General features: G+C 47.0%; 2 protein-coding genes across 4 annotated transcripts in view; one reads left to right on the plus strand and one right to left on the minus strand.

Moving 5' to 3' along the window:
• MYSM1 (Myb like, SWIRM and MPN domains 1) overlaps positions 1–17,417 on the minus strand; it is a 367,486-nt gene extending 350,069 nt beyond the window's left edge. For both annotated transcript variants that reach the window (XM_078669957.1, XM_078669947.1), the window contains exon 1: positions 17,200–17,417. In XM_078669957.1, coding sequence (XP_078526083.1) covers positions 17,200–17,261 — 62 coding nt within the window. In that variant the 5' untranslated portion in view covers positions 17,262–17,417. The remainder of the gene's footprint in view (positions 1–17,199) is intronic.
• A 588-nt stretch (positions 17,418–18,005) lies between these two features.
• The window catches only part of OMA1 (OMA1 zinc metallopeptidase), a 797,057-nt gene continuing 787,175 nt past the window's right edge, over positions 18,006–27,887 (plus strand). The window contains exon 1 of one of the 2 annotated variants that reach the window (XM_078669974.1): positions 18,006–18,178. The gene's annotated coding sequence lies outside the window, so the exon portion shown is untranslated. The remainder of the gene's footprint in view (positions 18,179–27,887) is intronic. The other variant, XM_078669983.1, reaches the window with a different exon arrangement.

Genomic DNA, 27,887 nt, shown 5'->3' on the forward strand with positions numbered 1-27,887 from the left:
ACTATATAGCGCCACTTTCTTTCTCAACTCTTCCTTCCAATTCAAACCATTAGCTTTTGCCAGAGATATGGTCTCCTGGTGCAACCCATTTAATCTCTCTACCATTCCATTCGTTTTTGGGTTGTACAGAGCACACCTTTTATGTCTTACAGCTCGACCCTAGAATCTCTTCCATCTCTTGCAAAACAAATTGAAACTGATTGTCCGTCAAGAGCACCACAGGATAACCCTCACTGGTCATCAACTCACTCAGAAATAAAACCATATGCTTGGTTTCTATTCCCATACCCAAAACGCACTTCAGGCCACCTAGAGAACATGTCTATAACCACAATTACGTGTTAACACAAAGAGAGGTAGGGAGAGTAGGGACACCCTCTTATCTGTCTCTTAGCCTATACTTTGCCATCAACAATGACGTACAGACGTGTCTGTTTGACTGACAGCAATGGCCTGACGTATCTGTTCATCGGCTCTTGACACCCGCGCTCTGCCTTTGAGATGAGAGACTTACAGCTTGATCCGCTATCTAACCGCTGCCATTTAGCAGTGCGCAGGTCGCCAGTTCACACTACAATTGGTATTGCGCCGTATTAATTCAAATTAGAACTGCCGACTGTATTCTCATATGTACACGCTATGATTGAGTCGAGAATATAACTCTGCGAATGGCCTGTTTACCACTGCAAGCCAGCTTGCGAAACGGCAAGACTACGAGTAGTAATTGAAGCATACCGCATAGTCTGCTTAGGGGCTCATGCCGCAACTTTTGTTCATGTTCAATGGACAATAAAGTGTTTACTTCGATTGAGGGCTGACTGACACTCCATAGCTTAGATTTCATTCTCATGACGCGATGGTTCGCGTCACACATACCCTGCGCAGCCATTGGTAAACGATGGCCAACCCACCTCTCAGACGTCAGAAGCACGCCCACTGACGACACGAGGCACGCCCAACCCGGAAACCCGGTGAGGGAAACGACACAGTTTTTTTAAACACCGCTACCGGCCCCGCATTCTATCTTCAGGGTCCGGATCGAGGGAGAAGCTAGGTTCCACACGGGTGCCAGGCTTTGAGGGCGTAAGTCTTGCCTGACAGCGCTCGTGATCACGCTGCTAAACTGAGCTAAGTAACCTTTCCTTAATCGTACTACTCTGCTGATTTTTGCATCTATGGTGTGCCGAGTAAGCCTCCACCCCCCTCCTGAGACCCATGGTGCACGTAGCATCATAGAAAAAGTGAGACAATTTTTAATCTTAGGTTTTCAATTGTTGTGGGGTCACAGACCTTTGGTCCATTGATCAGACGACATGAGGACACTTCGCCTTATTTTAACCTTTTTACCTACTAGCCACATATAGCGCACCACTAGTTCACCCCACCCCTGAGTATTAGCGGTATCTTCCTTAGGGTTAGTTTGGTTGGTGATAACTATACCATCTAATTGCCATCCACAATGACTTGCCACAGATTTGGAGCACCGATAAATATACGTTCATAGACCAACAACTAAATGTTTGTTTTGTCTTTTATGTATGTTTGTTTCTTCTTTTCTAGGTGCGGTAATCACTCCTAAACCAGGAGTCATTGTGAGAGAGCAGATGCTCTTTCCTTTTTGCACTTTTTCACTTTTTCATAACTATTTTTTTCACTTTCACGTCCCTAGGTCAGGGTGAGCCTTAGGGTACTCATACCGCCAGGGTTTAACACAATATACTTGTCCTGAAGAATGCCTGGTAATCTTACACCGTTTCGTAGGCTGAAACATGTCGACTGATATTACAAATGAATCTGGAATTAACCAAACAATTAACTTTTGGCCAAATTCCCAAACACATAGTTTTTTATCCGTGTCTTAGTGATCTACTAATAATTTTTTTTTTCTTCTTTTGATACTCATAAGACACTCTTAATTTATTCTCACTGCACGCCTCTTTCACTAAACCAGCTCCGCAGTAGTCTGGCGTCGCAGCACACCAAAAAGGCACTCGGCCTTTTTGGTGGGGCCCGATCATGAAGCATGACACCGACCAGGTCGGTGTGTGAGGGCTTTCTTACCTACCCAAGTCGGGCCAGATAGTGTTCTTTCTGGTCTTGCTCCTTTAGTGTGGTTTCCCAAAACACCACTGACCTCTTTTTTTGTTGATACATCTATAACCACAATTACACAGGCTTGTAGACAATCACCATGAATTGGACCAAGAATGTTGAGAGAAATTTCTCTCCATGGCCCTGATTCTTAGATTTCTCACTCAAGGAGCAAGATAAGCACTCATGCACAACCTCTCAATCTGTAAATCCATCCCTGGCCACCAGTAAGGGAAGCGGAGACTTTCATTGGTTTTAGACATACCAAGATTAAATTTGTTTGCCAGACCTATAGCCTTTCCCAGAGCTTGACTGGGGGAACAAGTCGTGTACCACGACATAAGAGATTTTCACATGTATTCAATTTGTTCTTCACACCCCAATAAATCTTGCCATCTTCTGAGGCTTTCTTTCAAGAGTGCCAACTGTTCCTTACAATTATTTCTGACAGTACAGGATCATTTTGCGATTCTTCTCGCCACTGCTCTTCAGGAACGACTGCACTTTCAACTGCACATGCAAATTCTGTTTCATGACCTCAAGACTCAGAATCATCCTGCATCTCATAATCCTTAGAGACAAGCATTGACAGTGTGTCCGCAACTCCATTCTCAACCCCTGGTATGTATCTCATCACAAACTCATATTCTGGTAAGGCGATCACCCACTTGGTTATCCTCCTTGACACCAAATCAATACCTTTTCTCATGAATGTCTCACACAAGGGCTTGTGATCCGTCCTTACTTCAAACTTGACACCCCACAAAAACCTGTTCAATTTTTTTACAGCCCAAAACACAGCAATGGCCTCTCTTTAAATGACTGAATAACGTGACTCAGCATCATTCAATTTACGTGAAAGAAATATGATGGTTTTCATTCCTTCGCTCCCCTCCTCCTGCAGTAGTACACCTCAACCCTTAGCACTAGCATCCATTGTAACAATGGATTCTTTACGTGGATCAAAGCTTTTCAACTTAGGAGACATACTAGGTTTCTGTTTCAAAGCAACAAACTCTTGCTCACATGCCTATTCCCACACAAAACAAACTCCCTTCTTCAACAACAACCTTATGTTCGTACTCAACTCAGCAACATTTTCCACAACCAGGTTATAATACTCAGCCATCCTCAAGAGCTTCATCACCTCCTCCTGTGATGTAGGAGACTTCATCTTGGAAATGGTACCAACCAACTCATCCTTGGGCATGATTCCATCACCGGTGATGGTATGGGCTAGATAATTGATTGCTGTGGTGGTAAAATGACATTAAGCAGCCTGGTGGTCAAATTGAAGTCCTCAAGTTTCTTTAACACATTACAAAGATGCACATCATGTTCTTCGCCATCTTTTCCATAAACAAGGATGTCATCTTGGGAGACACATACTGCCTCAATGCCTTTTAATACCTTCTCCATGGCACGCTGGAAAACGGAGGCTGCTGAAACTAAACCGAAAGGCATACAAACAAATCTGAAAGTGCCAAAGGGAGTGATGAATGCCGTCTAGTCCATAGAGGACTCCTTCAATACCACCTGATGGTACGCAGATGTGAGGTCAATCGTACGAAAGATTCTGGCCCCACCAAGCACCAGCAACTCAGAAATATTAGGAAAGGGATACCTGTCCACAATGACACACTTATTCAAATTCCTCAAGTCCACACATGGACGTAAACTACCATTGGACTTTCGTGCAGCAACGACCGGAGCTAGCCACTCCGTGCCATCAACTTCCTCAATTATTCACCCTTTTTTTAGTTTCTCTATTTCTGCTTGCATCTCATCTCTAAGAGCTATGGGGACATTAATCACTTTACAACACACAGGCTGTGTGCCAGAACTCAAACGTATCTGAAAGCCTCTCAAACATCCTAACTCCTATCTGGATACATTGGGGCTCTCCTTTCTAATCTCAGCCTCAACGTTACAACTACCCGAGGTGAAGTGAAGGGTCTCACACACACACTCCATCATAAAAATGGAGGGGCTACCACTCGTTTTCAGTAGGACACCTAAAATCTGTTAAATCCTTATTTGTAAAGTGCAAACTACTCACTCTTACAAGTTTCAAGGCGTTGGGGACCGTCGTGAAAAGTGAGCTATTGCCCAGAGTCACATTGTGCTGAGCTGCCGCCTGGGATCGAACCGTGAACCCTGTGCTCCGAAGTCAGCTGCCCTGGCCACTGCACCACACCTCTCCACCTAGGTCACCTTGATGGATCCAGCTTAGGATACTCTCTCCTTTTTCCGAAACATACATTTTGCCTGAGGTATACAGACCTTTATATTGTATCAACCCTTTGAAATAACTCCTCAATCGTTTGGGTTCACCTTCATATGCATAAGAATTGATATCAGGCCTTCCGATTTATCTTTGAAATTGTTTTTTTAGGAAACAATTGTGATTTTAGACCCTAAATCAAATAAAACCTTGGTGGTCTCCCCTCCAACCAATATATATCAATCGGGGAGGTTTCATTGTCATCACTAGTGCCAGATACCTGCAAAATATTATGACCACATGCAAAATCCTCATCAACCTGTGCATCATTGATTTCCATAGACTTAACGTTAGAAGTCCGCATTTTTGCTTTACACACACTTGCGTAGAGTCCTTTTTAGGTCTTGCGGAGTCAGAGCGCATGTGCTGCTCGGGGAGACTTAAGTAGGTGAGTTTTCAAAATGCTGCTGGTTGGCGACAAGCGCCATCTGTCTTTCCTCTTGCTTGCTCCCTGCCTCCGCCCCTAACCCCGCTTACAAGGATTCTCCCAGTGGGTGCATCTCCGTCAGGCAATATCACGCCCACCTTAAATTTCTCTTCCATCGCTGCCTCAACGTGCTTTCTCTTTCCACAAACTCGATGTTTGTGTTCCTTTATTTTGAGAGGCTTTACGTATTACTGTCACACACACAACCACACACACACACAACCGCAAACACATACATCCACAACCACACACAACCACACACACAACCACACACATATGTTATGTTATGTTATAATGGCTTGTAGAGTGCACAGCTGCCCCAGCAAAGGGGCGTCCCGGCGCGGATGCAGAAAACTGCGTAGCTAGTGGCAGAAGCAACTTACAGCAGAGGGAAGAGGAATGTTTTGACAGCTTTACGAAAAGGGAAATAGGACTAATACTGCGGATGGAAGAAGGGAGCGCATTCCAAAGTTTCGAGGCCAACACTCGGAAGGAGCGCCCTCCAGCTCGGAGCCTCCTCATCCTGGGGACAGCCACAAGATTCTGTCCCATAGACCGGAGTAGGCGAGAGGGGGTATAAAAGGGGTGCAGATTGGCCAAGATACCAGGAGAAGAGAAATGCAAGATTTTAAACGTAATGCAGAGGGTCTTAAATTCTATACGCTTGGCCACCGGCAGCCAATGGAGGCGACGGATGGCGTTAGAAGCGGTGCAGGCTCGGGCAGCCGCATTCTGAACCCTTTGTAGTCTGACAATCTCAGTCTGGTGGGACACCAAATACAGGGAACTGGCATAGTCCAGTTTTGACATAATGAAAGCCTGGACAATAACCTGCCTGATTGGGAGATCAAAAAAGCCCAGCAAAGGTGAGAGCCCCCGCAAAAGTCCAAAACAGGTCCCGGCCACTTTCTTGGTTTGGGTGCGGAAACTAAGAGCATTGTCGATCCAAACCCCCAGGTTTTTTTACTACCTGTTTAGGGGCAGGCGCCATCCCCTAACGAGGCCGGCCACCAAAGCTCACTACACAGCCCTGAGTCTCTCCCAACCAACAGTATCTCTGACTTACTGGCATTGAGCTGGAGAAAGTTGGTCGTCATCCACCCCGCGACAGCTTCAAGATCGCTCCGGTACTTACAGGCGTCCAGAGTAATGTTGTCGGTGAGTGAGACTACCAGCTGAATATTGTCCGCATACGATACTAACGTAAGCCCTCTTTTCTTAGCAACCGTCGCCAGTGGTTGGACATAAAGGTTAAAGAGGGTAGGGCTCAGAGATGAGCCCTGCGGTACCCCATACATGGTGGCATAAACTCTGGAGACAAAGGGAGGGGCGGCTACCTGGAAAGCCCTCTTGGCAAGAAAAGAGGCAAACCACTTCAGGGCGGAATCCACTATGCCCAACTTCTCCAAGCGCCTCAACAGAATCTGGTAGGAGACCATGTCGAACGCGGCACTGAGGTCGAGCAAAATCAGTGCCGAAGAATGACCCTCGTCTAGGGCCCATCTCAGATGCTCAGTGACAGCAAGAAGGGCAGACTCCGTAAGGTGCCCAGGACGGAAACCATTCTGAGAGGGGTCCAGTATATTATTATCTTCCAGATAGTCCGCCAAGATGGTATTGACGTGGGCCTCGGTGATCTTAGAGACCCAGGGCAGGAGAGAGGTGGGCCGAAAATTCTCGGGTTTGGCCGCATCCAGATTGGGTTTTTTAACAAGGGTACGACCCTCGCACGTTTCCAAGAACTTGGAACAGCAGCTGACGAGAGGGATAGGTTGATCACATGACTCAGAGGAGGGATGAGCACAGGTAGGATTTTCAATGAATAGGCTGGCATGAGAGGGTCAGTGATGGAACCAGATTTGACTTTGATGCAAAGTTAACTCAGCTTCTCTTGAGAGATAATAGGGAGAGTGGTCAGTGTGCATTGAGTCAGAGTGAGAGAGGACACTGGGTCAGAGCCTGATGCGACCTGGGGGAAGGATAGATAGATCTTCTCTACCTTCTCGACAAAAAAGGAGGCTAGAGTGTCCACTTTGTTGTCCGAAGATATCGGCGTAGCAGTCAGGACTGTAGATGTTTTCAGTTCCTTCAGTATCGAGAAGATACTTTTAGAAGGGTTAGCACTGCTCTTAATCTCCTCCGCATATTAAGCGGCCCGTACCAACTGTATTGACCTATGGTATTGCTTAATCGCAGTTTGATATGGCCTCTTCAAGTTGGGGTCATAATCCCTTCTCCATACTCTCTCCAACCTCTTGCACTCTTTGCGCATGTAAGTGAGCGTAGAATTATACCAGGGACTAGATTTGGAACTGTGGCTTTTAGACCATTTAGCTGGAATAAGGAGGTTAAGGGCACCAAGGATCCAGTCTGACAACAGTTTATCAGCAGAATCTGGGTTGGCTGGAAAACTAGGAAGATATGAAGAAAGAAGAGCTTGGAATTGTGCAATATTAAGTTTATGCCCAAGGCGCCTAAATGTGCACTTCTGGGACGCCCTGCACAGAGGTACAACCCCAGGAAGAGTCATTGTTATCAGAAAATGATCCGACCAGCACGTAGGAGAAGGAGGGTGAACAGTCAGGAGTGCAAGATTAGTAAAAACTGGGTCCAGTAAATGACCTGCAGAGGGTGCACAAGTTGAACTAGCTGACATGCCGCAAGATCATCCAGAAAGTTGCCCATGTCAGCATCCTGAGGATTGTCCAAATGCAGATTTAGGTCCCCAAGTTTACTACAATTAGCCGCTCTCATAGCCAAAGGACCCGCAACATCAATGAGGGCAGTTCTAAATTCTTTGGAAGGCCCAGGTGGGCGATAGATTAATAAGCCCGACAGAGTATAATTAGCGTTGAGTGAGATCCTGAAGTGAGCTGCTTCACATCCAGCAAGTGGCTTCCTATCAAAGTTGCAGAAATAAGAAGATTTAACGATAACTGCAATACCACCCCCCAGACCCTCTGTTGAGTGTCTTGATACTAAAACCCGGAGGGAGCGCCAGACCCGGTTCTGCCACATTGTCATCTGACAACCATGTCTCAGTTAGGAAAAGGGCATCAGGCTCTTCATCCTGTAACAGGTCGTAGACACTGGCGTGGTGTTTAACCAAGGAACGGCAGTTGAGACTAAGAAGTTTTATACTGGGGCTGGTGCTGAGTACAGGGCCAGGTGAAACAGGGGAAGCCCAGGAGTTAAAGCCACAGTGTAGACAGCAAAAAGGCCCCTCTGGGGTAATATACATACACACAACCACACACACAACCACACAACCACACACACAAAACACCACACACAACACCACACACTCCCAACCCCACACACACAACCATACACATAGACACAACACACTCAAACACAACACACACACAACCATACACACACAACCACACGCACACACAACCATGCACACACAACCACACGCACACACAACCACACGCACAACCACACACACAGCCACACACACAGCCACACACACAGCCACACACACAGCCACACACACAGCCACACACACAGCCACACACACAGCCACACACACACAACCACGCACACACAACCACACAATCACACACAAACCACACACAACCACACACAACCACACACAACCACACACAACCACACACAACCACACACAACCACACCACACAACCACACACAACCAACCACACACAACCCCACCCAACCACACAACTACACACACAACCACAAACACACACACACAACCACCACACACACAACCACACAAACACACACACACAACAAAAACACACACACAACCACCCACACAAACACACACACAACCACCACACATACAACCACGTCCAACCACCCAACCACACACACACAACCACACACAACCACAAAAACAACACACACACAACCACACATACAACCACACATACAACCACACCCAACCACACACACAAACACAACCACATACACACACAACCACATACACACACAACCACATACACACACAACCACATACACAACCACGCACACACAACCACACACACACAACCACACAACCACCACACACACACAACCACCACACACGACACACAGACACACACACACACACATAACCACCAAACCACACACAACCACAACCCCACACACAACCCCACAGAACGAATGAATGAAGGGACATTTATAGAGGGCATGGCTAGCCAGAGGCCTCCCAGCGCTAGGCTGTACATACTGGTCCGGTTGACAGAACGAAGAGGAGTGCTTTAAGGAAATAGGAAGGTTTTTAACTGTTTCCTGAAGGAGTGGTGGCTGGGTTTGGACCGGAGATGGAGAGGCAGAGCGTTCCAGAGTCTGCCTGCGTTCAGGGAGAAGAGTCTGCCACCACGTCTAGCACGTTTTATTCTGGGGGATGCGATGAGGTGGAGGTCATCCGATCGCAACTGTCTCCTAGCTTTGTAGGGTTGAACCATGGCTGAGATCAAGGGAGGGCCTAACCCGTAAAGTGATTTGTGAACAATACAAAGGGATTTGAAACTGATTCGCTCTCTCACTGGGAGCCAGTGTAAGAGACGGAGAGCGGGTTTGGCGGAAGACAGTTTTGACGTTCCCGTCAACAGTCTGGCTGCATAGTTCTGAATGACCTGCAGTTTGTTGATCACGGCGGCGGGGGAACCTAGGTAGAGTGCATTACCATAGTCCAGTCTAGAGAGCAGTATAGACTCAACCATGCTTTTTTTTAGCTTGGGGAGGGAGCAAGGGGAGCACTTTCCTAGCAATTCCGATTAAGCCAAAACAGGTTGCCACTGTCTTGCTGGCCTGAGCTTGGAACGTCAGATTATGATCCAACCAGATGCACAGGCTTTTAATTTCGGGCTTAGGGGATGGAACTGGACCCATGCAGGCTGGCCAGATGGTTCTAACAGCAGAGTTATCGAAGTTACCCAGGGTCATGATCTCGGTTTTTCCTCCGTTCAGTTTCAGGTGGGAGGACCCCATCCAGTTTACCACTTCCGTAAGACAGGCATTCAAGGTTGAGGAGTGGGGAGGGAAGATTGATTTAGGGCTACGACCAGTTGGGTGTCGTCGGCATAGGTAACCATATGGATCCCAAAAGGTGCTACAATGGATGACAGGGGGACCATATATAAGTTAAAAAGTGTCAGACTCAGCGACGAACCCTGAGGGACGCCGCACCGGAGGAGCCGGGGTTTGGAACTCATACCGTCTTCAAAGACCTAAAACGTATGGCCTTTCATGAAGGAGCGCAGCCAGCTCAGGGCAAGACCTGGTGATTCACTGTGTCGAAGGCTGCGCTCAGATCTAATAAAATTATGGCTGCTGCACCTCCTGCATCTAGCAGTTTCCTGCTTTCCTCAACGACCACCAGTAGAGCAGTTTCTGTACTCCAGTCACACACACAACCACACACACAACCAACCACACAAACACACACCCAACCACAACCACACACAACCACACACCCCGCCCCCTCACTGCCTTTCAGCCTCCTCTCAGCCAAGTAGCGCGATCAGTTTCACTTTCACGGCCGCTTTCGCCGTGAAAGTGTTCGCGTTTCTAGTTTTATTCAGCATTCACTTTTGTTTCGTAGTGCTTGACAATCCAATCTCTACAATATTTAAGCAGCCTGCATGTCTCCTGTCAACCATACCACTCCGTGCATTTTCTTCGATCCACATGGATATCAGTGGTACAGACAAATGTAACCAGGTTTCTTATCCTTCCTTCAAGCAATAACCAGAATACTAAACTGCATTCGTGCCCCATTTAGTTTTAAACAGCAAACAGTTATTCTAATCGGTTTGTTTCACAGAGGTTGTTGTGTCTTAGGAGAAGGGCAGTGGCACTCGCATGGCACTATACGCTAGGGTGTTCAAAAGAGTTGTTAAAAAAAAAAAAATTATGAAAAATTGACTCTTTTCAAAATTCTGATTCCACCAGAATCCGAGTCCTCCACAACACCCTGTTTTTTTGGCTGTTAGCTGTGAAAAGGAGATCAATATTGCCCCCATTTTTATTATTCTTTATCCTCGGTTCCATTCTGGGATGCTTTTTCAACTTGTTGCTAGTTCATTGAGAATCTTACCATTACTAATTCAAATTGTGTTAGCTTTGGCTTATTTGCAATGCAAACTTTATCTCAATAAGTTACTGTAACAAGCTGCAAGTCCGCTACGTAAGCCCATTCATTTGCTAATTATTTTCCACATATGGTAGCAGGAACATAAAGAGGAGTTTTCAGGATTTTGCATAGTTTCTTGTTTGAAGATGTTACTCTCTCCTGCGCACCCCACTCCTGTAGTAAGGTTACGAGTGACTTGGCACCTGCCTTTCAGAGGTTCTTGCATCCACCCAAGTGTGACCTGGCACTGGTGCGTCCCAGCCTAGCACACACCGGGTGATGATCTCCGCACCTCCTCCTAGACCCCAGCCCACTACTGTTTGCAGTCTGTCACTCACCCGTCACCTCCCTGGCACTCACCCTTCACCCCTCAGGCCTGGCAGTCACTCCTCGCACCTGGCACTCACCCTTCTCCCTCTCTGGCACTCAGCATTCACTGTCTGTGACACTCAACTGTCTCCTCCCTGACACTCACCCTTGACCCTCCTGGTACTCATACTTCCTCTCCCTGGCACATATCCTTCACCTTCCTGACACTCACCCATGTCCCTCCAGGCATTCACTACTCGCCCCCTTCGGCACTCACCCTTCACCTCCATGGCACTAGCCCTTCATCCCCCTGGCCTGGCAGCTACCCTTCAGCCCTTGCACTCACCCTTCCCCTCCCTGGCACTCACCTTTGCCCCTCCTGACCCTTACATCTCACCTCCATGGCACTCAACCTTCATCTCCCTGGCACTCACTCTTCATCCCCCTGACCTGACACTCAACCTTCACCTCTGTGGCACTAGCCCTTCACCTCCCTGCCTGGCAGCTACCCCTCACCCCTGGCACTCATATTTTCCCTTCTCGGCACTCACCCTTCCCCTCCCTGGCACTCACCCTTCACCCTCATGGCCTGACAGTCACCCTTGTCCCTCCTGGCACTAGCCCGGTTTCCCCCAAGAACAAAAACAACAAGCATTGGCATAGCCAATAGGTCTCACCTTTCGGACCTTAGAAGGGGTTAGCCACGCAACAGTTGATGTTGTTGCACCAAGGATATTGTGCTGCATGCCCAAATGTGAGACCTATTGGCCATGCCAATGCTTGTTTATTAGGTCTCGCCTGAGACAGCGCCTGCTGTCTCTCCGAGACATTTAGTAAGTGGCTTTTGAAAGTGCCACCAGAGGCTTTTGCTGGCCTACAGCTTGCGTTCACGAGCTTGTGCACGTCCACAGCTGCCATCTGTGTTTTTATTGCTCTAATCAGACTCCTCTGCTGGCAATACCTCCCTCCCTTTTCCCCCTCCCTCCTGTTCAGCTTCATTTGGGTCTTCTAGCTGTGAATCATGCTACTCTGCTCGCACTCCCCCTCCCTTCTCCCCTTCCTTATCGTCAGTTTAATTTGAGTCTTCTATCACTATGAATGCTCCTGCTTCCACCACGCACACACACCATCAGTCGTCAGTACACGCTTTCACCAGGCACACACATCACCAGCCGTCAGTGCACGCTTCCACCAGGCACACACACCACCAGCCGTCAGTGCACGCTTCCACCACACACACATCACCAGCCGTCAGTGCACGCTTCCACCAGGCACGCACACTACCAGCTGTCACACACTACCAGCCTTCGGTGCACGCTTCCACCAGGAACACACCACCAGTCACCAGTGCACACTTTCACCAGGCACACACACACACACCACCAGTCGTCATGCACGCTTTCACCAGGCACACGCACCACCAGCTGTCAGTGCACGCTTTCACAAGGCACACACACCACCAGCCGTCAGTGCACGCTTTCACCAGGCACACACACCACCAGCCATCAGTGCACACTTCCACCAGGCAAACACACCACCAACTGTCAGTGCACGCTTTCACCGGGCACACACACCACCAGCCGTCAGTGCACGCTTTCATCAGGCACACACACCACCAGCCGTCAGTGCACGCTTTCACCAGGCACACACACCACCAGCCGTCAGTGCAGCAGGCAGGCTCTTCTCAGAGTTTCTTGGTAAATATGAGTTTGATGCCTGGGAGGGAGAGGGTCGAGTTTCCTTAAACCATGCTGAGTTTGAAGGTGCAGAGCATGAACTCCTGTGTGAGTCATGCTGCCTGGGGCTCACTCACTCCACACTTGTAAATTGCGCCTGCACCAGGCTTTTCTCATTGGTAAAGTTCGGCGCATGCGCACAGCTAGGCAGCCCCCACATCCCCGGGAATTACTGCTTCCTACAACCAGAATGGAAACAACATTCAGAGCAATGAAAACAAGTTCATTTGATGCAAACAACTGTTAACAGAAAACTATGTCTAGCTATTGTAGATCTGGCAACTTAAACAAAACAGCAACAAAAAACAAACAAGCACTGGCATAGCCATTAGGTCTCGCTTTCTGGACCCTAGAAGTATGTAGTTATGCAGCAGAATATCCTTGGTGCAACAACACCAACTGTTGCATGGCTAAACACTTATAAGGTCCCGAATGCAAGCCCTATTGGCTAGGCCAATGCTTGTTACACTTGGAACAAAACTGAACACACTTTATCATTAGCCAGATGATCAGTCTTATAACACCTAAACCATTTGCGCAAAATCATATTGCTTTTCAACCCACTGGTGGTGCCGGACCTTTCTGCATTGTAGAATATAAAGGATGGTTAATGTTCTAGAGTACCCCCAGGTTACGATTCTCAAAAATTATTATTCACACCACTAGAATCAAGGCTTTAAATTCAGAGGTTACCAAAACCCACCACTACAATTGACAAGAAAAAAATACAATAAGAAGTCATAAAGTTACTGTCAATAAAGTATGAATTGCAGTTGTCTCAAGAGGTTAAAAGCGCTAGTGTACCAGTCACTGAACAGTGAGAGGCACGAAGATGACAGGTCAAAATATAAGTGTGCCTGTCACTGATCCAGATGCGTTGTGTACTGATAATTTCACGGTAATTTCTCAATACAAAACATCATTTACCTCTAGTTTACCGCTTTAAAGGTGATGGGTCTTTGCCACCGTGTATCACTTTAAGGAGACTTTAAATAAACATGGAAAATCAAAATGCAATTAATAGTTAAGCCAATAAAAAGAATTGTGAGTGTTTAAAGGGTTTCATTTTCTAGTTAAAGGTTAAGGTTCTCTGACCCTTTATTCATTAGTCAAATATCAATCAGGTTACAGAATTGAAAATAGAAAACATATAATACATAACATATTATATGGTGCATACAAAGCACTCCATAAAGGAAGGGAATGAGGCATCAAATGTCAGTCAGAATTCTTTAAAGAGTTCAGGAAAATATCATCCAAGAGTGAGTTTTGAAAGGCTAATCAATAATTAATAATTGGCAAAAATCTCCCATAAGGAGAAATAAATGCATAAGATAAATAAATCTTTTCAAAGCTAGTTAGTTAGTCAAGCATAAACTTTGACTTTTAGCATCTAAATCTAAACCTGTTCCATCAGCTGCTCTCTCTGCCCAGGTCTGTTGATCTGTCTCTCTGTGTTTCACACAGAGAGGCTGCCCTCCCTTCACAAGACCACAGAGGAATGTAATCTGCCTTGCCAAAAATATGACGTGCAAGGCTAGCCTATGCCTCTCTGCCCTCTCCTCCCTCTGTCTCTCCTGAGACACAATCTCCTCCCAGGCTGCACCTGCGACGTTCACGTACCTAACCCATATGATGTCTGGTCAGATCTGCTCCTCTCCCCTTCTCTCCTCTATGACCTGAAACGCCCCCTAAGGGTCATTATTTATACTCTAATTCTTGGCTGACTACACTAATAATGTTGCAGTTTCAGTAGAAACTAGTACTGTGATTGGTTAGCATAGGCGACATGAGGGTCTCACCATCCTTTTCTCATTGTTAAAACTGGTATGAGTTGGATTTGCAAAGGAAGCGTTAAAGCTTAATACAGTCATATGTTTCACCATCAATAATTATACAAATATTGCAACATTTAGGTGGAAAAATGTATTAGTCCACTTCCTTCTCGCTTTCACATCGCACACAGGGATGACACTCTCCCACAAACACTAGTACATTGGAACGATGACAGGAGTGTACAGTTCATTGTGGGCTTGACCCATGTGTTTTCACTTGAGGCACTTGGCAGTTCATGCAACTGGCACAATCTTCTGCGCATGCGTCTCTCATTCAGCACACTGCAAACAATTCTCAGCCATGCTGGATTCTTAGGCATCCATTTTATTTTGGGCCCAAAAACAAAACAAACACAAAATAATATTAATTTATTAAATAAAACCTATATTGTTTAGCTCCCAGATACTAGTAGCCTTATTAATTATTACCTAGCAACAGCTATCATTTTAAAGCAGCTTTTCTATTATTTGTGCACAACATTGCAAAATGTGCAATGTACAACGTAGCATAAACATGCACCAGTGCAAATTTTCAAAACACAAACAGTTAACACATGCTCATAGCAACATGCTCTAATGTTTTAGATAGCTTTTCATGCAAAATGCGTTTGCCCCATGTGTGGTGTTGGTGCATGGTTGATTAATTAATACACATTATGAGAAAGATGTATTATGAACTGAATTTGCATTGTCTAAATATGCAAAAAAGTCAAAGTCTTTTGAGATGAGAACAGGGGTTGCAAATTACAAAGAAAAGGAGCTGGGAGGAGAGAACACATTCCATGCTTATCTTCAAAGCTAAAGAGGCCACTGAAATCACGAGTTTTTCTACACTGCAAAAACATAGCTTAATTCAGCACAATTATGTGCTACTTTAAAAGTTCCACCAAAAAAAAAACATTCTCTAATTTAAATGTACATTCTATAGTGAGGTTTAATCTAAAGTAACACATTAACATCCATGATAAATTAATTAAGCATGGTTTTAAATGAAAGCATTTCAGACTGAAAGCATTTTGACCAGGCCTCATTTCATGTCTTTCACTTTGCATACACCAAAAGTGCCACTTTTAAAAAGCATTTGACTAGGCCTCATTTCAAGTTTCATATACCATGCGTTTTTACTTGCACCAAAATCTGCATGCCATTTTAAATGCAGTCTGTCTGAAACACAACACAGAGCAATGCTTAATCTTGATGAAATCTAGCTCCTTCAGTACCAAAAAATGTCTGAAGACGTGTGCAGCAAAGGTTATCATTCTAGTTCCAGTTTCAGGCTAGAAACAGTAGAGCAAGCACGAGCATCTAGAGGTAAACAATAGAGATGAAGGTGACGTACATGTTGAAAACTTGTGCAGCAAAGGTTAACGCTCTAGTTCCAGTATCACGTTGGGGTACAGCAGAGCGGGTGATGTCTTTGATCAGAATACGCGGATTCTGATCAAAGACATCACCCGTCTTATCCCCAGGCGCTACTCAGATCACTGTGAAGACAGCCGTACCCGCCGCTCTTCACCCAGTACCAGGATTATTCCTCTTTGGTACCGTCCTTTTACCCGGAATTGCCGGGTTGGAATTTTACAGCCCTGAAGAGTCACGGGCCAAGAGCCCGCTTGACGAAACACGTGTCAGCTGGTTGTTTTTTGGTCTTACATTGGTGTCACTCTTCCAAAAAAGAAGAGTTAATACACTACAATTTTGAAAGAAACCTCACATATGGTCTACATTGTTTCATTTGATTTTTCTTTGCCTTGTACCATTGATGACTCTCTAAACGTATCTAGCAGTACATGTGCACAGAACCTTTTGTTGTACTTTACTGAGTGGGCCCTGGGCGCTCTATACAGCGGTTTCTTGGGGTCTCCTCTGACTTGTAGCACCATCCAACAAGATTTCTTTACATCTTATACTTACCGCTACCAGCACAGGCGCCATTTTTTTCCTGTACACATAGAAAGCCCACTCAGAACCCTTATCCTTTCGTAAGTGACTCTTTGGTCAATACTTAGAATATGAGAAGCAAAATGAAGTCATCACGTATACAAAGAATATTTATTCTTCCTTTATTTCTCCAAGTAGCTTGGTAGGTACTAGGATGTCCACAGCTGCAGCAGCTACTCATCACTGATCTAATAACATTCTATACGAGTGCTTTAATACAGAACCACACGCTCTATTTTACATCATGAAGTTCTACGTTCCTACAAATTACAATAAGGAATAAGACCCCATTACTACACAAAACTACAATTCCCAGAATGCACAGTGCTGCATACCATCAAACCAGGACAGAGCGAGCGTGTAACAAATTTTAAGAAAAACATCTGGCCAGGAAGCGGAATATTGTACCTGTCCAAAAATCCGGACAAGGGGGTAGAATGTGCTATATAAATACAATTACAATTACTCACCCGCCTGCACCTATTTCAGACACCTCATCTCCTTCAATGTCAACGTCTGCTTCTTCTGCCATGGCAGCCTTCCTTTACAACTCCTTTCGATCGCGGCGAGGAGGCAAGCTGGCCATGAATAAGACCACTGCGTAAGGGCAGCAAGTTACAGCACCACAAACTGTGTTGTCAGAAAAAGCAAACACGCTTCCATTGCTCAGAGGCCACAACAGACAGACGCAGGAAGTACAGCAAAGAACCAATAGGGTGCAAAACATTGCACTTCACAATAGACACAGAAGAAGGACGACCTTACAACCTTGAAGCAATATAACGCTTTTAATGCACGCTGCATTTCTCTGGAGAGCCCGATTCTGCGTCTTGAAAATGGATTCGGAATACTAATGTGCACGTTTATTAATACTGGGCGTTACTTAAAGTCTCTAAATATGCCGTATTTCGTGCCCAACGCTGACCGCATTGTTACTTGTGGACTGTAGCAGCCCTCTTGGAATGCACAGTTAATTCATACAATTGCAGAAAGTGTGCCAAAATATGCCCCTAAATGTTTGCATTAACAAAAAATAAATGCCGAGTATGTGAATGTAACAAAGAAAAACAGGTAGTATGAAACGAATTGCACTGTATTTTAGCTTTAAATAAAATAACATTTTGGTTTCACATTAATCTGTTTATTTTTAAATATTGATTTAAATGTTTTCTACTTGAATTGACGGGAAAAGTCTGTAAATATTTAAGCCCCCTTCTTGTTATGAACTGAGGACGTCCCATTGAAAGATGGCGCTCACGTTCACAGGCTTCAACGAACGACCCGGGCTACCTTGAAGCGAGGATGTCAGTTGCGCCCGTGGTGTTAGAAAGGGGTTTTGTGGTCAGAAGACATGAGGATGTCCTGCTTTTCTTGTTAGTGTATTGTTATGGAGAGATACACAATTTCCCAATGACAGCGCCCGTTCCGGGACATTGCTTTTGGATCCAAGTAAGTTATCGAGGACATCCACTGCAGCCAAACTTGGCTGAACTAACACCACACTGGTGATTTTCTGCGCCTAGTTGCAAAGTTATAGTAATTATTGTTGTATGGCTTGGTGTGGAGTATGGGGCGAAGTTTCCGACCACATAAATCAATGCCTTTTATTCTTTGTAGGACTAGAAATAATGAGTTTGCACTTGCAATAGTGCCCAATTATGGTTCTAGCCTGGGGGTATTACACTTGACTAAAATTCCATAACTAAAACGTCAGTTGAAGTTGCTCAAATGTTGCATACCAGAAACCTTCCAACACTCCCATGCATGCACCCAGTTGGGTGACAACATTAAGTTGACCTCAGTGGTCGAAGTGGGGGGGAAAAAGTAGGGGAACTGTGGTTGGAGAATCAGGGGGCGGAATAACTGAAGATTGGATCAGTGGGCGGAGTTAAGGGTGTGTAATGTTTGCCCTTTCTCCCCAATGATGACACTGAATCGGGTTGGGGGCTCTAGGGTGTTTATTTTTGTATCGCTCCGGAGAGCGCCGAGCCGATGGCTTTCTCGCTCGGCGTTCGCGCCACCTCGTGCGCGCATGCGCACAGCCGCCAAAGATGGCCGCCACCGCCTTGCGTCATCACGCAAGGCGGAACAACTAGTCCGTAAACACTACAGGGTGTGGCTATAAATAGCAAAACATACCAATTTTGAGTACATTTAGCATTTCACTGACCAGTTACAGCTTATAACTATAACATTATTTAATTTAAACGATGCATAAACATGTTTATTTGAGGTTTAATTAAGGAAAAAGCAAACACTCGTAGGGAATGCAAGTTTATGTAAAGCATGCGAAATATAAGCAGGATCAACATGTTACCTTAATGCTTTTACTCTCATTGTTTTCCGAAATCCATGAGTATTTTTTGTCTCAAACATTGAGGACATGAATACAGGGCTCCTCCTGTATGTGGTAAGCAGGGCTCAGAAGATAAAGGGACTCTTCAGGAGAATCTAGACTCACGGAAACCCATAAAGGCTCCTTCATATTCATGTCAGCCAGTTAGCTACTCAATCATAATATAGGAAAAAGAACAACTGATGGACAGAATGCAGAACAATGTCATACATTCACCCCGTACCGAGATCTGGGCCTAAATCCATTGGTTTTTTGCTCACCGTGCCATTCCAGTTTGGACCCAGACATATGCAAATCAGTCTTGATCCTGCCCCCAATGGGAACAGTTCAGCCTGAACTGCCAGGCCAGGTCCTCACAGGACTGGAAACAAGCATCCTAGGACCGGTTTCGGGCTTTCAGCCCTCATCAGCCAGGATATCTTGATTCCAGTGGCATGGAGAGCATGGGCCCACGTCTGGGCATACCCGTCCCACCCAGGGTGACAAAAGCAAAAAGAACAACTGATGGACATAATTCAGAACAGTGTCATACATTCACCCTAGTACAGAGATCTGGGCCTAAATCCATTGTTTTGCCTAATCACCGCCCCTGCCCCGTCACCTCTCCTGCCCCGTCACTTCTCCTGCCCCGTCACCTCTCCTGCCCCGTCACCCCTCCTGCCCCGTCACTTCTCCTGCCCCGTCACTTCTCCTGCCCCGTCACTTCTCCTGCCCCGTCACGTCACCTGCCCCGTCACGTCACCTGCCCCGTCACGTCACCTGCCCCGTCACGTCACCTGCCCCGTCACGTCACCTGCCCCGTCACGTCACCTGCCCCGTCACGTCACCTGCCCCGTCACGTCACCTGCCCCGTCACGTCACCTGCCCCGTCACGTCACCTGCCCCGTCACGTCACCTGCCCCGTCACGTCACCTGCCCCGTCACGTCACCTGCCCGGTCACCGCTCCTGCCCGGTCACCGCTCCTGCCCCGTTTTCCGCTCCTGCCCCGTTTTCCCGCTCCTGCCCCGTTTTCCCGCTCCTGCCCCGTTTTCCCGCTCCTGCCCCGTTTTCCCGCTCCTGCCCCGTTTTCCCGCTCCTGCCCCGTTTTCCCGCTCCTGCCCCGTTCACCGCTTTTACCCCGTTCACCGCTCCTGCTCATGCCTAATCACCGCTCCTGCCCGTCACTTCTCCTGCCCGCCACATCACCTGCCCCGCCACGTCTCCTGCCCCGCCACGTCACCTGCCCCGCCACGTCACCTGCGCCGCCACGTCTCCTGCCCCGCCACGTCTCCTGCCCCGCCACGTCTCCTGCCCCGCCACGTCTCCTGCCCCGCCACGTCTCCTGCCCCGCCACATCACCTGCCCGCCACGTCACCTGCCCCGCCACGTCACCTGCCCCATCGCCTCTCCTGCCTCGTTCCCTGCTTCTGCCTCGTTCACTGCTCCTGTCTCGTTCTCTGCTCCTGCCCCGTTCTCTGCTCCTGCCCCGTTCTCTGCTCCTACCCCGTTCTCTGCTTCTGCCCTGTTCTCTGCTCCTGCCCCGTTCTCTGCTCCTGCCCCGTTCTCTGCTCCTGCCCCGTTCTCTGCTCCTGCCCCGTTCTCTGCTCCTGCCCCGTTCTCTGTTCCTGCCCCGTTCTCTGTTCCTGCCCCGTTCTCTGTTCCTGCCCCGTTCTCTGTTCCTGCCCCGTTCTCTGTTCCTGCCCCGTTCTCTGTTCCTGCCCCGTTCTCTGCTCCTGCCCCGTTCTCTGCTATTGCCCTGTTTACCTCTCCCGCCCAGTTACCGCTCCTGCTCATGCCTAGTCACCACTCCTGCCCCATCACTTCTCCTTTCCTGTCGCCTCTCCTGTCCCGTCACTGCTCCTGACCCGTCACTGCTCCTGACCCGTCACTGCTCCTGACCCGTCACTGCTCCTGCCCTGTCACCTCTCCTGCCCTGTCACCTCTCTGCTCCTGCCCCGTTCTCTGCTCCTGCCCCGTTCTCTGCTCCTTCCCTGTTTACCTCTCCCGCCCAGTTACCGCTCCTGCTCATGCCTAGTCACCACTCCTGCCCCATCACTTCTCCTTTCCTGTCGCCTCTCCTGACCCGTCACTGCTCCTGACCCATCACTGCTCCTGACCCGTCACTGCTCCTGACCCGTCACTGCTCCTGACCCGTCACTGCTCCTGACCCGTCACTGCTCCTGCCCTGTCACCTCTCCTGCCCTGTCACCTCTCTGCTCCTGCCCCGTTCTCTGCTCCTGCCCCGTTCTCTGCTCCTTCCCTGTTTACCTCTCCCGCCCAGTTACCGCTCCTGCTCATGCCTAGTCACCACTCCTGCCCCATCACTTCTCCTTTCCTGTCGCCTCTCCTGACCCGTCACTGCTCCTGACCCGTCACTGCTCCTGACCCGTCACTGCTCCTGACCCGTCACTGCTCCTGCCCTGTCACCTCTCCTGCCCTGTCACCTCTCTGCTCCTGCCCCGTTCTCTGCTCCTGCCCCGTTCTCTGCTCCTGCCCTGTTTACCTCTCCCGCCCAGTTACTGCTCCTGCTCATGCCTAGTCACCACTCCTGCCCCATCACTTCTCCTTTCCTGTCGCCTCTCCTATCCCGTCACTGCTCCTGACCCGTCACTGCTCCTGACCCGTCACTGCTTCTGACCCGTCACTGCTCCTGACCCGTCACTGCTCCTGACCCGTCACTGCTTCTGACCCGTCACCGCTCCTGACCCGTCACCGCTCCTGCCCCGTCACCTCTCCTGCCCCGTCACCTCTCCTGCCCCGTCACCTCTCCTGCCCCGTCACCTCTCCTGCCCCGTCACCTCTCCTGCCCCGTCACCTCTCCTTTCCTGTCACTTCTCCTGCCTAGTTCACTCTGTGTACAACATTGACAAATTACACAAGGGGGCAAGCTCCCCACAGTACTCTGGGGAAAGCTCTTCTGTAATCACTAACTCTGACCTCACTGGCACATGATATGCTAAAGGCAACCGCGAGCGCATTGTTATTCGAAAGGAGATAATCAGCCTCAATCGGAATGACAATGGGCCTGCCCACAGTCTGTGAGTACTCCGGGAATAGCTGCTGCAGCCGCTGGAGTTCAACAGAGAAGTGTGAGCCGCCCCTGGCACCACACAAGCTGAATGAAAAAGTTATCGTTTTTAAGTAGGACTATTCTTGCTGTCCCGGGATGCTTTTTTGAATGAAAGAAGTAAGGGAATGGACTGAAATCCTTTTTAAAAGTAGGGGCTCGCTGTGCCCTTCCGATCCCGCCCACTTCTACCACTGGTTGATCTGTGCTGCATAGGGGCTCTCATATAAAACATTTCATTACCTCACACACAATTGTTGAAGCAATTGACCTGAGGTATGTGCTCTGTAAATACTCTATATGCTGTAGTGGGCATATCATCTAATTAAGGAGAGCCGTTATGGAGCCAAACTCATAGTCTGACTTGACTCTTAAGAACTATTATTACAGAGCCTTCAACATATATGATAAAATACGATAAAGACTGCACATTTTTTTAGGCCGAGCCTGGGCAGCACATTTACTGCTCTGCGAGGCATGCTGTATTAAGGTATGGACTTGAAGCTCCACCCATCTTTTCAATTGGCTCCTGCTACTGTCCTTTCTTAATGGTTGCTTTTGATTCATGAATAGGCTTAGTAATCCCTCCTTAGTACCGTCTTTGTCTGCATTTGTAACCTGTTAACAACAGAAAAGAGAGATTATGATTTAAAAAGCAAAACAAAAAAAGGCATTGTCGTTTACTTTGGCAATAGCTCAAAGTCGCGTAATTGCGAGATCTATTGCATTGCAAATGCTTGTTTTAATGATCAATTTAAAAACTTTTTGGATTGGTAAATTAAGCTAGCATTTACCATGCAATAGGTCTCGCATTTGTTAAAGTTAAATCTGTTTGAGTTAAAAATGACAATATTTTTTACTTTTGTGTTTTTGTTTGCTGGATGAAGTAATTATATTTGCATTGTACTATTGCCATTGGTATAAAAAAGCAAACAATTATAATTTTCAATGCCAACAACGCTAACTTTAACAAATGCAAGATCTCTATTGCATTGCAAATGCTTGTTAAAAAAATGTGTATTTCTTTAGCATGATTGTTTTACTTGCGCACATTAAATCTCTGCACTGAGTGGCATTTATTAGTAGTGATAGTTTCTAAATATGAGCTTACACACATGCATGCCTCCCCACGGCACTGCTCTGACAGTAATGCCTTTACTGAACAAAGTGGCAAGTCTGTTGTCAGGTGCACTTTATATGTGTTGTGATTATAGGAGAGGTCTGACATTGATGCCAGGATTCCTGCTCTCATATTGTGCAGTTCATCACCTTTTTAGATAAAAAAAGTTATTGCTTTTTGTATACTTGTTTTTTTAAAGTTAAAGAAAAGTTTATCAAATAAAGAGAAAAAGAAAACAAACTACAAGTCATCAAATGTAAACGCTCCTATCAATTTCTATTAAATATAGATGGCAATTAAATAAATATCACGTCGGAATTGAGGACTGAAAAAGGAACACATAAGAGGATAAAGAATAACAGAAAGAAACAAAATATATTAAATCAGATGGTGAAGTTAATATACAATAGCATACATAGAGAATACAAAGTGTAATAATGAATACAACTAATTTATCACGTTAGTAAATATAGAGAGTATAAGAAATAAGAATAAATACAAAGATTAAAGATATATACTGGAACATTCAAGGGGTTTTGTTAACTTCTTCAATTGATGGGTAATGAATAGTAGAGGATTGAGCAGCTGTGCGTATATCAATCGTGACAGGTGACCAAATAATATCTCTTCATATTGCTAAGGTCAATGGATGAACATAAGCTCTGTCTAGATATTAGTTGGAGCAAATACCATATACCACCACCCTTGAGAGGAAATAATAGAGGTGTCTTTCCAAGCTTGGTAACTTTTTGAAGAAATGTATCTACCAGTAGCAAGTCAATAATGTCAACATTATACGTAGAACATTTTCAATAAGCTTCCTGAAAATATATTAGAAAATGAAAAAGTAGCATTTGTTTGAAAAATATTGTTTATTTGATTTTATAGTTTGAGCCAGAACTGATGAGGGCAAGATAATAACATTTGATGTAGATATGCTGAAGGTGATTTGCAACACCAACAATTAGTCGTGGTGTTGGGATTTATTTTATGTAATGTAGAGGGTGATCCAGCATTTCTGGACCACAGCATTTATATTCTTTTTCTCTCCTTTTATTTTCTCTGTCTCATCTACTTACTCTCTATCGTGGTCCTCTGATAGATCTTTTCTTTGTGGTACTGCGGGGAAAGAGAGTTAGTCTTTTTTATGTCTAATCTTAATCACATATTTAACAGTGCAACCCATTTGGCTACACAATGAGGACCAGGAACCAGTAGCCAAGTGTAAAAAGGTTTATTACAAATTAGTAATCAGGTTCAAATAGATCTCTCTTAAGACCATGCTATAAAGATACAAAATGACAACCAGCAAGCTTAGCCTCCTGAAGAAATTGAAGCAAATTAGGATTAGATGAGCAACTCTGTAGTTGCAATACAGAACAATAACATGATGCTCAGAAAACAATCTCAATTAGTTTTTTCTATACAAAAGTAATCTACATCGTCCAAGCACAGTCCAAGGCGCAGGAATAGTTTGAGTATCTACAGAGTTTCAGAAATCGAAGAGTTCCATGAAAGAAATAGGGACAAGGCACTGGAATATAGGTAGGACTAATGTTAGCATCTCAGAAGCTCGGTCAGGAGTCTTCAGTAGGTCTGGTATATGATCAATTGGAAGAAATCCATCTTGTATCCCTGTTGTCGTGGGGGGTGTGCAGGTCGGAATAACAGGCGTGGAGGCTGTATATAGTGGGCTATGTCTCTTTATTTATCCGTGTACAGAGTCTTTTGATAAGACGAAAGGAAGGACAGGGGTAGCTCCGACAGGGAAGGTGCTTGGCTGGAGGTCTCAACGACGGTTCCTCGAAGTGCGCTGTAACCCGGCCGGACGTTGGTTTGGGCGTCGTCCACCAGTCGTGTGGTTCCTGCAGCGGGTGGTGGATCCTCGGAGGTGGGCAAGAAGAGAAAGAAGAAAGGGCCGTTAGTCTGACTGCTTTTACGGCGTTGATGCCTAATACCGTCACCAGGAGTGCAGAAGGGAAAGCGGACCGTGAGGGAGGTATGAGGAGGGAAACGATACAGTTGGGGAGGAGAGGAGTGTGCTGGAGGGCTGAATCAGTGCGGGGAATTTTATACAAGTGCCGGTGACCGAGAGTGACTGCTCTACACTTTATACAGTGATCGGTGAGAAGAAGGGAGGTGGTGTCAGTTTACACTAGGGCTATTTACACGCTAGGTATACAAAGGGGTTCGTTACCCACATGCCCCCGCCGCAACTCTCCCGCGAGTCATGGCCGCTCTCCAGCGTTCTCCACAGGACTCCACCAGTCCTCCGTCCAGACTTCGTCGTCTTCTCCCTCTTTTCCGTTCGGCTTCACAGGGTCACCGCAGTCCGTCTCCGGCCACGAGTCGAACTCTCTGCACACCCCGCCGTCTTCGTTTCCGGCTTTTCCGTCCTCCGTCTCTGAGTAGGGGGAGGGACTTCCGGGCTTACTCAGGAGTCCTTCCAGTTTTCCGTTCTTCCTGATTGGTTTCTGCAATGAGGGAGACAAGAATGAAGTCCGGGTTGCCAGGGACGCCGACGGATCGGACCGCAAGGTTCGAGACCTCGAGGGAAACGTCGGGGCACGCGAGGTAGGGACCGTATTCTGTTCACAATCCCCTTCGGGGAGGTATGTCTCACCTGCCTCGTGATTGTGAGGCCAAGGTGGTAAGGGACGATTTTACATACCTGGGTATAAAGTGCTACAACTGATTCTCACAGATTCTATGTGAACAACTTACTGCCACCACTCACCTGCCTTAAACATGATGGTCAGCATTAGCGAACCCTGACACTTTTGTTGCTAGGTTGAGCAGCCTTATTTAAGATGATGGCCCTGTCCTTCTTTCTATATATGGATTGCACAATGATCCCTACCCAATTCCAAATTCCTACTTTAAATATATTAAAAGTGTGAGCCACACTTTCTTCTGGAGTGGAACCCCCAACGCATTGCCCTTCAGAAAGGCTGGTATGATGGCGATATAGCACTGCCAAACATTCAAAAGTAATATTGGGCAGCACAACTGACAGTGGTACACCATTGGGTGCATCTTCTGTTGACCGAACAGCCTACCAGTTGGACAGACTAATGATGAGTATAGGGAGATGCCTTTGTGAGCTATACAGCAATACCAGACATGCAACCCCTAAAAACCCCATTGCAGTGACACTAAATATATGGCAAATGTAAATGTGGGTGTACTTGTAAAGTGCACTGTGACTCCAAGGAGTATCCTGGCGCTGAAGACCGCTGGGGAACCCGTCCTAGTTTTCCCTGTGTGATGGTCCAATATCTCCAAGGTGAAACCAGGCATCCCCGGCATCTGTGGGGGGCCGTTGTAGAGATGAGGCAAGCTTAATGCCCAGAGTTGCCGAGTGTGTTCCCTGGTTAGAGTAGGCACCGAGGCGAGAATTATCGAGTCCGTTTTGACCCTGGTCCACGACCCTCCCGCGTCGGGAATTGAACCCTGGTCCCGGGCCGTTCTCTGCTTACGGGTCTGCCGCCTCTAACCAGTGAGCCACACCACTCCATACAAACGACACACTGAGCCCCGGGAGGGAAAGATAAACTGGCCCAAGTCACACCCTTATGAGATACGGCAGGTCTGGGGACCCTGGTTTAGATAAGTCTGATCTTATCGGAGTATCCCGAGTGGGGGATCTCTGGGTACAGGGAGAAATTATCCCATTCTCTAATTTGCAGCGTATCAGTTGGCACCCAGCAAGGCCTATCACTAGCTGCAGATCAGCCGTGCCTTACAAACAGAGCTACTAGTAGGTATGATCCTTCCAGAGTCTTCCCCCACTGTACTCCTTGACGCCTATATGCCTTGTAAGGCAATCTCTCTCACTTACTAAAAAATATTGCATATCTCCGCTGGTACACTGCATCATTAGAAGGACCAGTGGGAACGGGATCTTGAGGGTCTTGAGGATTGGCAGGGCTACTAGTTAAGCAAAATTAGGCACAAAGTTCCCCGGAAAGGCTGAGATGGATGAGTGTGAAAGTGTATAGGGAAACCAAGAGGGGAAGGGAAGGTGGGGGGAAACCCCTCTTGGGAACTAGAACCCTCACACACCCAGCAAGCTAGGTGTCATGCTTCATCATATGGGTCCTGCTCCTCGTCGGACTGGCGCTGCAATGTCCGACGGGCACCCGCGAAGGGGCTCTTTAGCGGAGATCTTTTGTTCCTGCCATATGGTGCATGCGTGTGAGAGGGCAAAAAGGTGTAGTCGTGAGAAGGTGGTGATAATAAAAAAGGTTGGTCAATCCACAAGGAGTTTTATTAGCGTGGCTGACCCCCTTGATTAAAATGGTGAGAGGGGAGATAGAACGCTTTGGTAGTTTCAGGCAGGACTATCTACAACCCTCTGGTGTGGTCGACATGTTTCATGCTAAACTAGCAATTCTTCAGGACCATGGTGACTAGTACTACACAGTGAAACATAGAGTTTATATACAACCTTAACTTGGTTGGTCTGTGGAGCAGGCCAATTGGTCCTGCTTCGAATAATGCGACCCTGGGATGATCCCTAAGGTGCCCCGCAGTCTGCTCCTGTGGGACCTGCACCGGGGAGTCAGGAACCCCAACGGTGTGCGGTCTCAGCCTGCAACACCTACCCCCACGTGGACTCCGTGGCAGATCCAG

Source organism: Lissotriton helveticus, chromosome 1_2 (assembly GCF_964261635.1).
Source record: "Lissotriton helveticus chromosome 1_2, aLisHel1.1, whole genome shotgun sequence".
Lineage (NCBI taxonomy): Eukaryota > Metazoa > Chordata > Amphibia > Caudata > Salamandridae > Lissotriton > Lissotriton helveticus.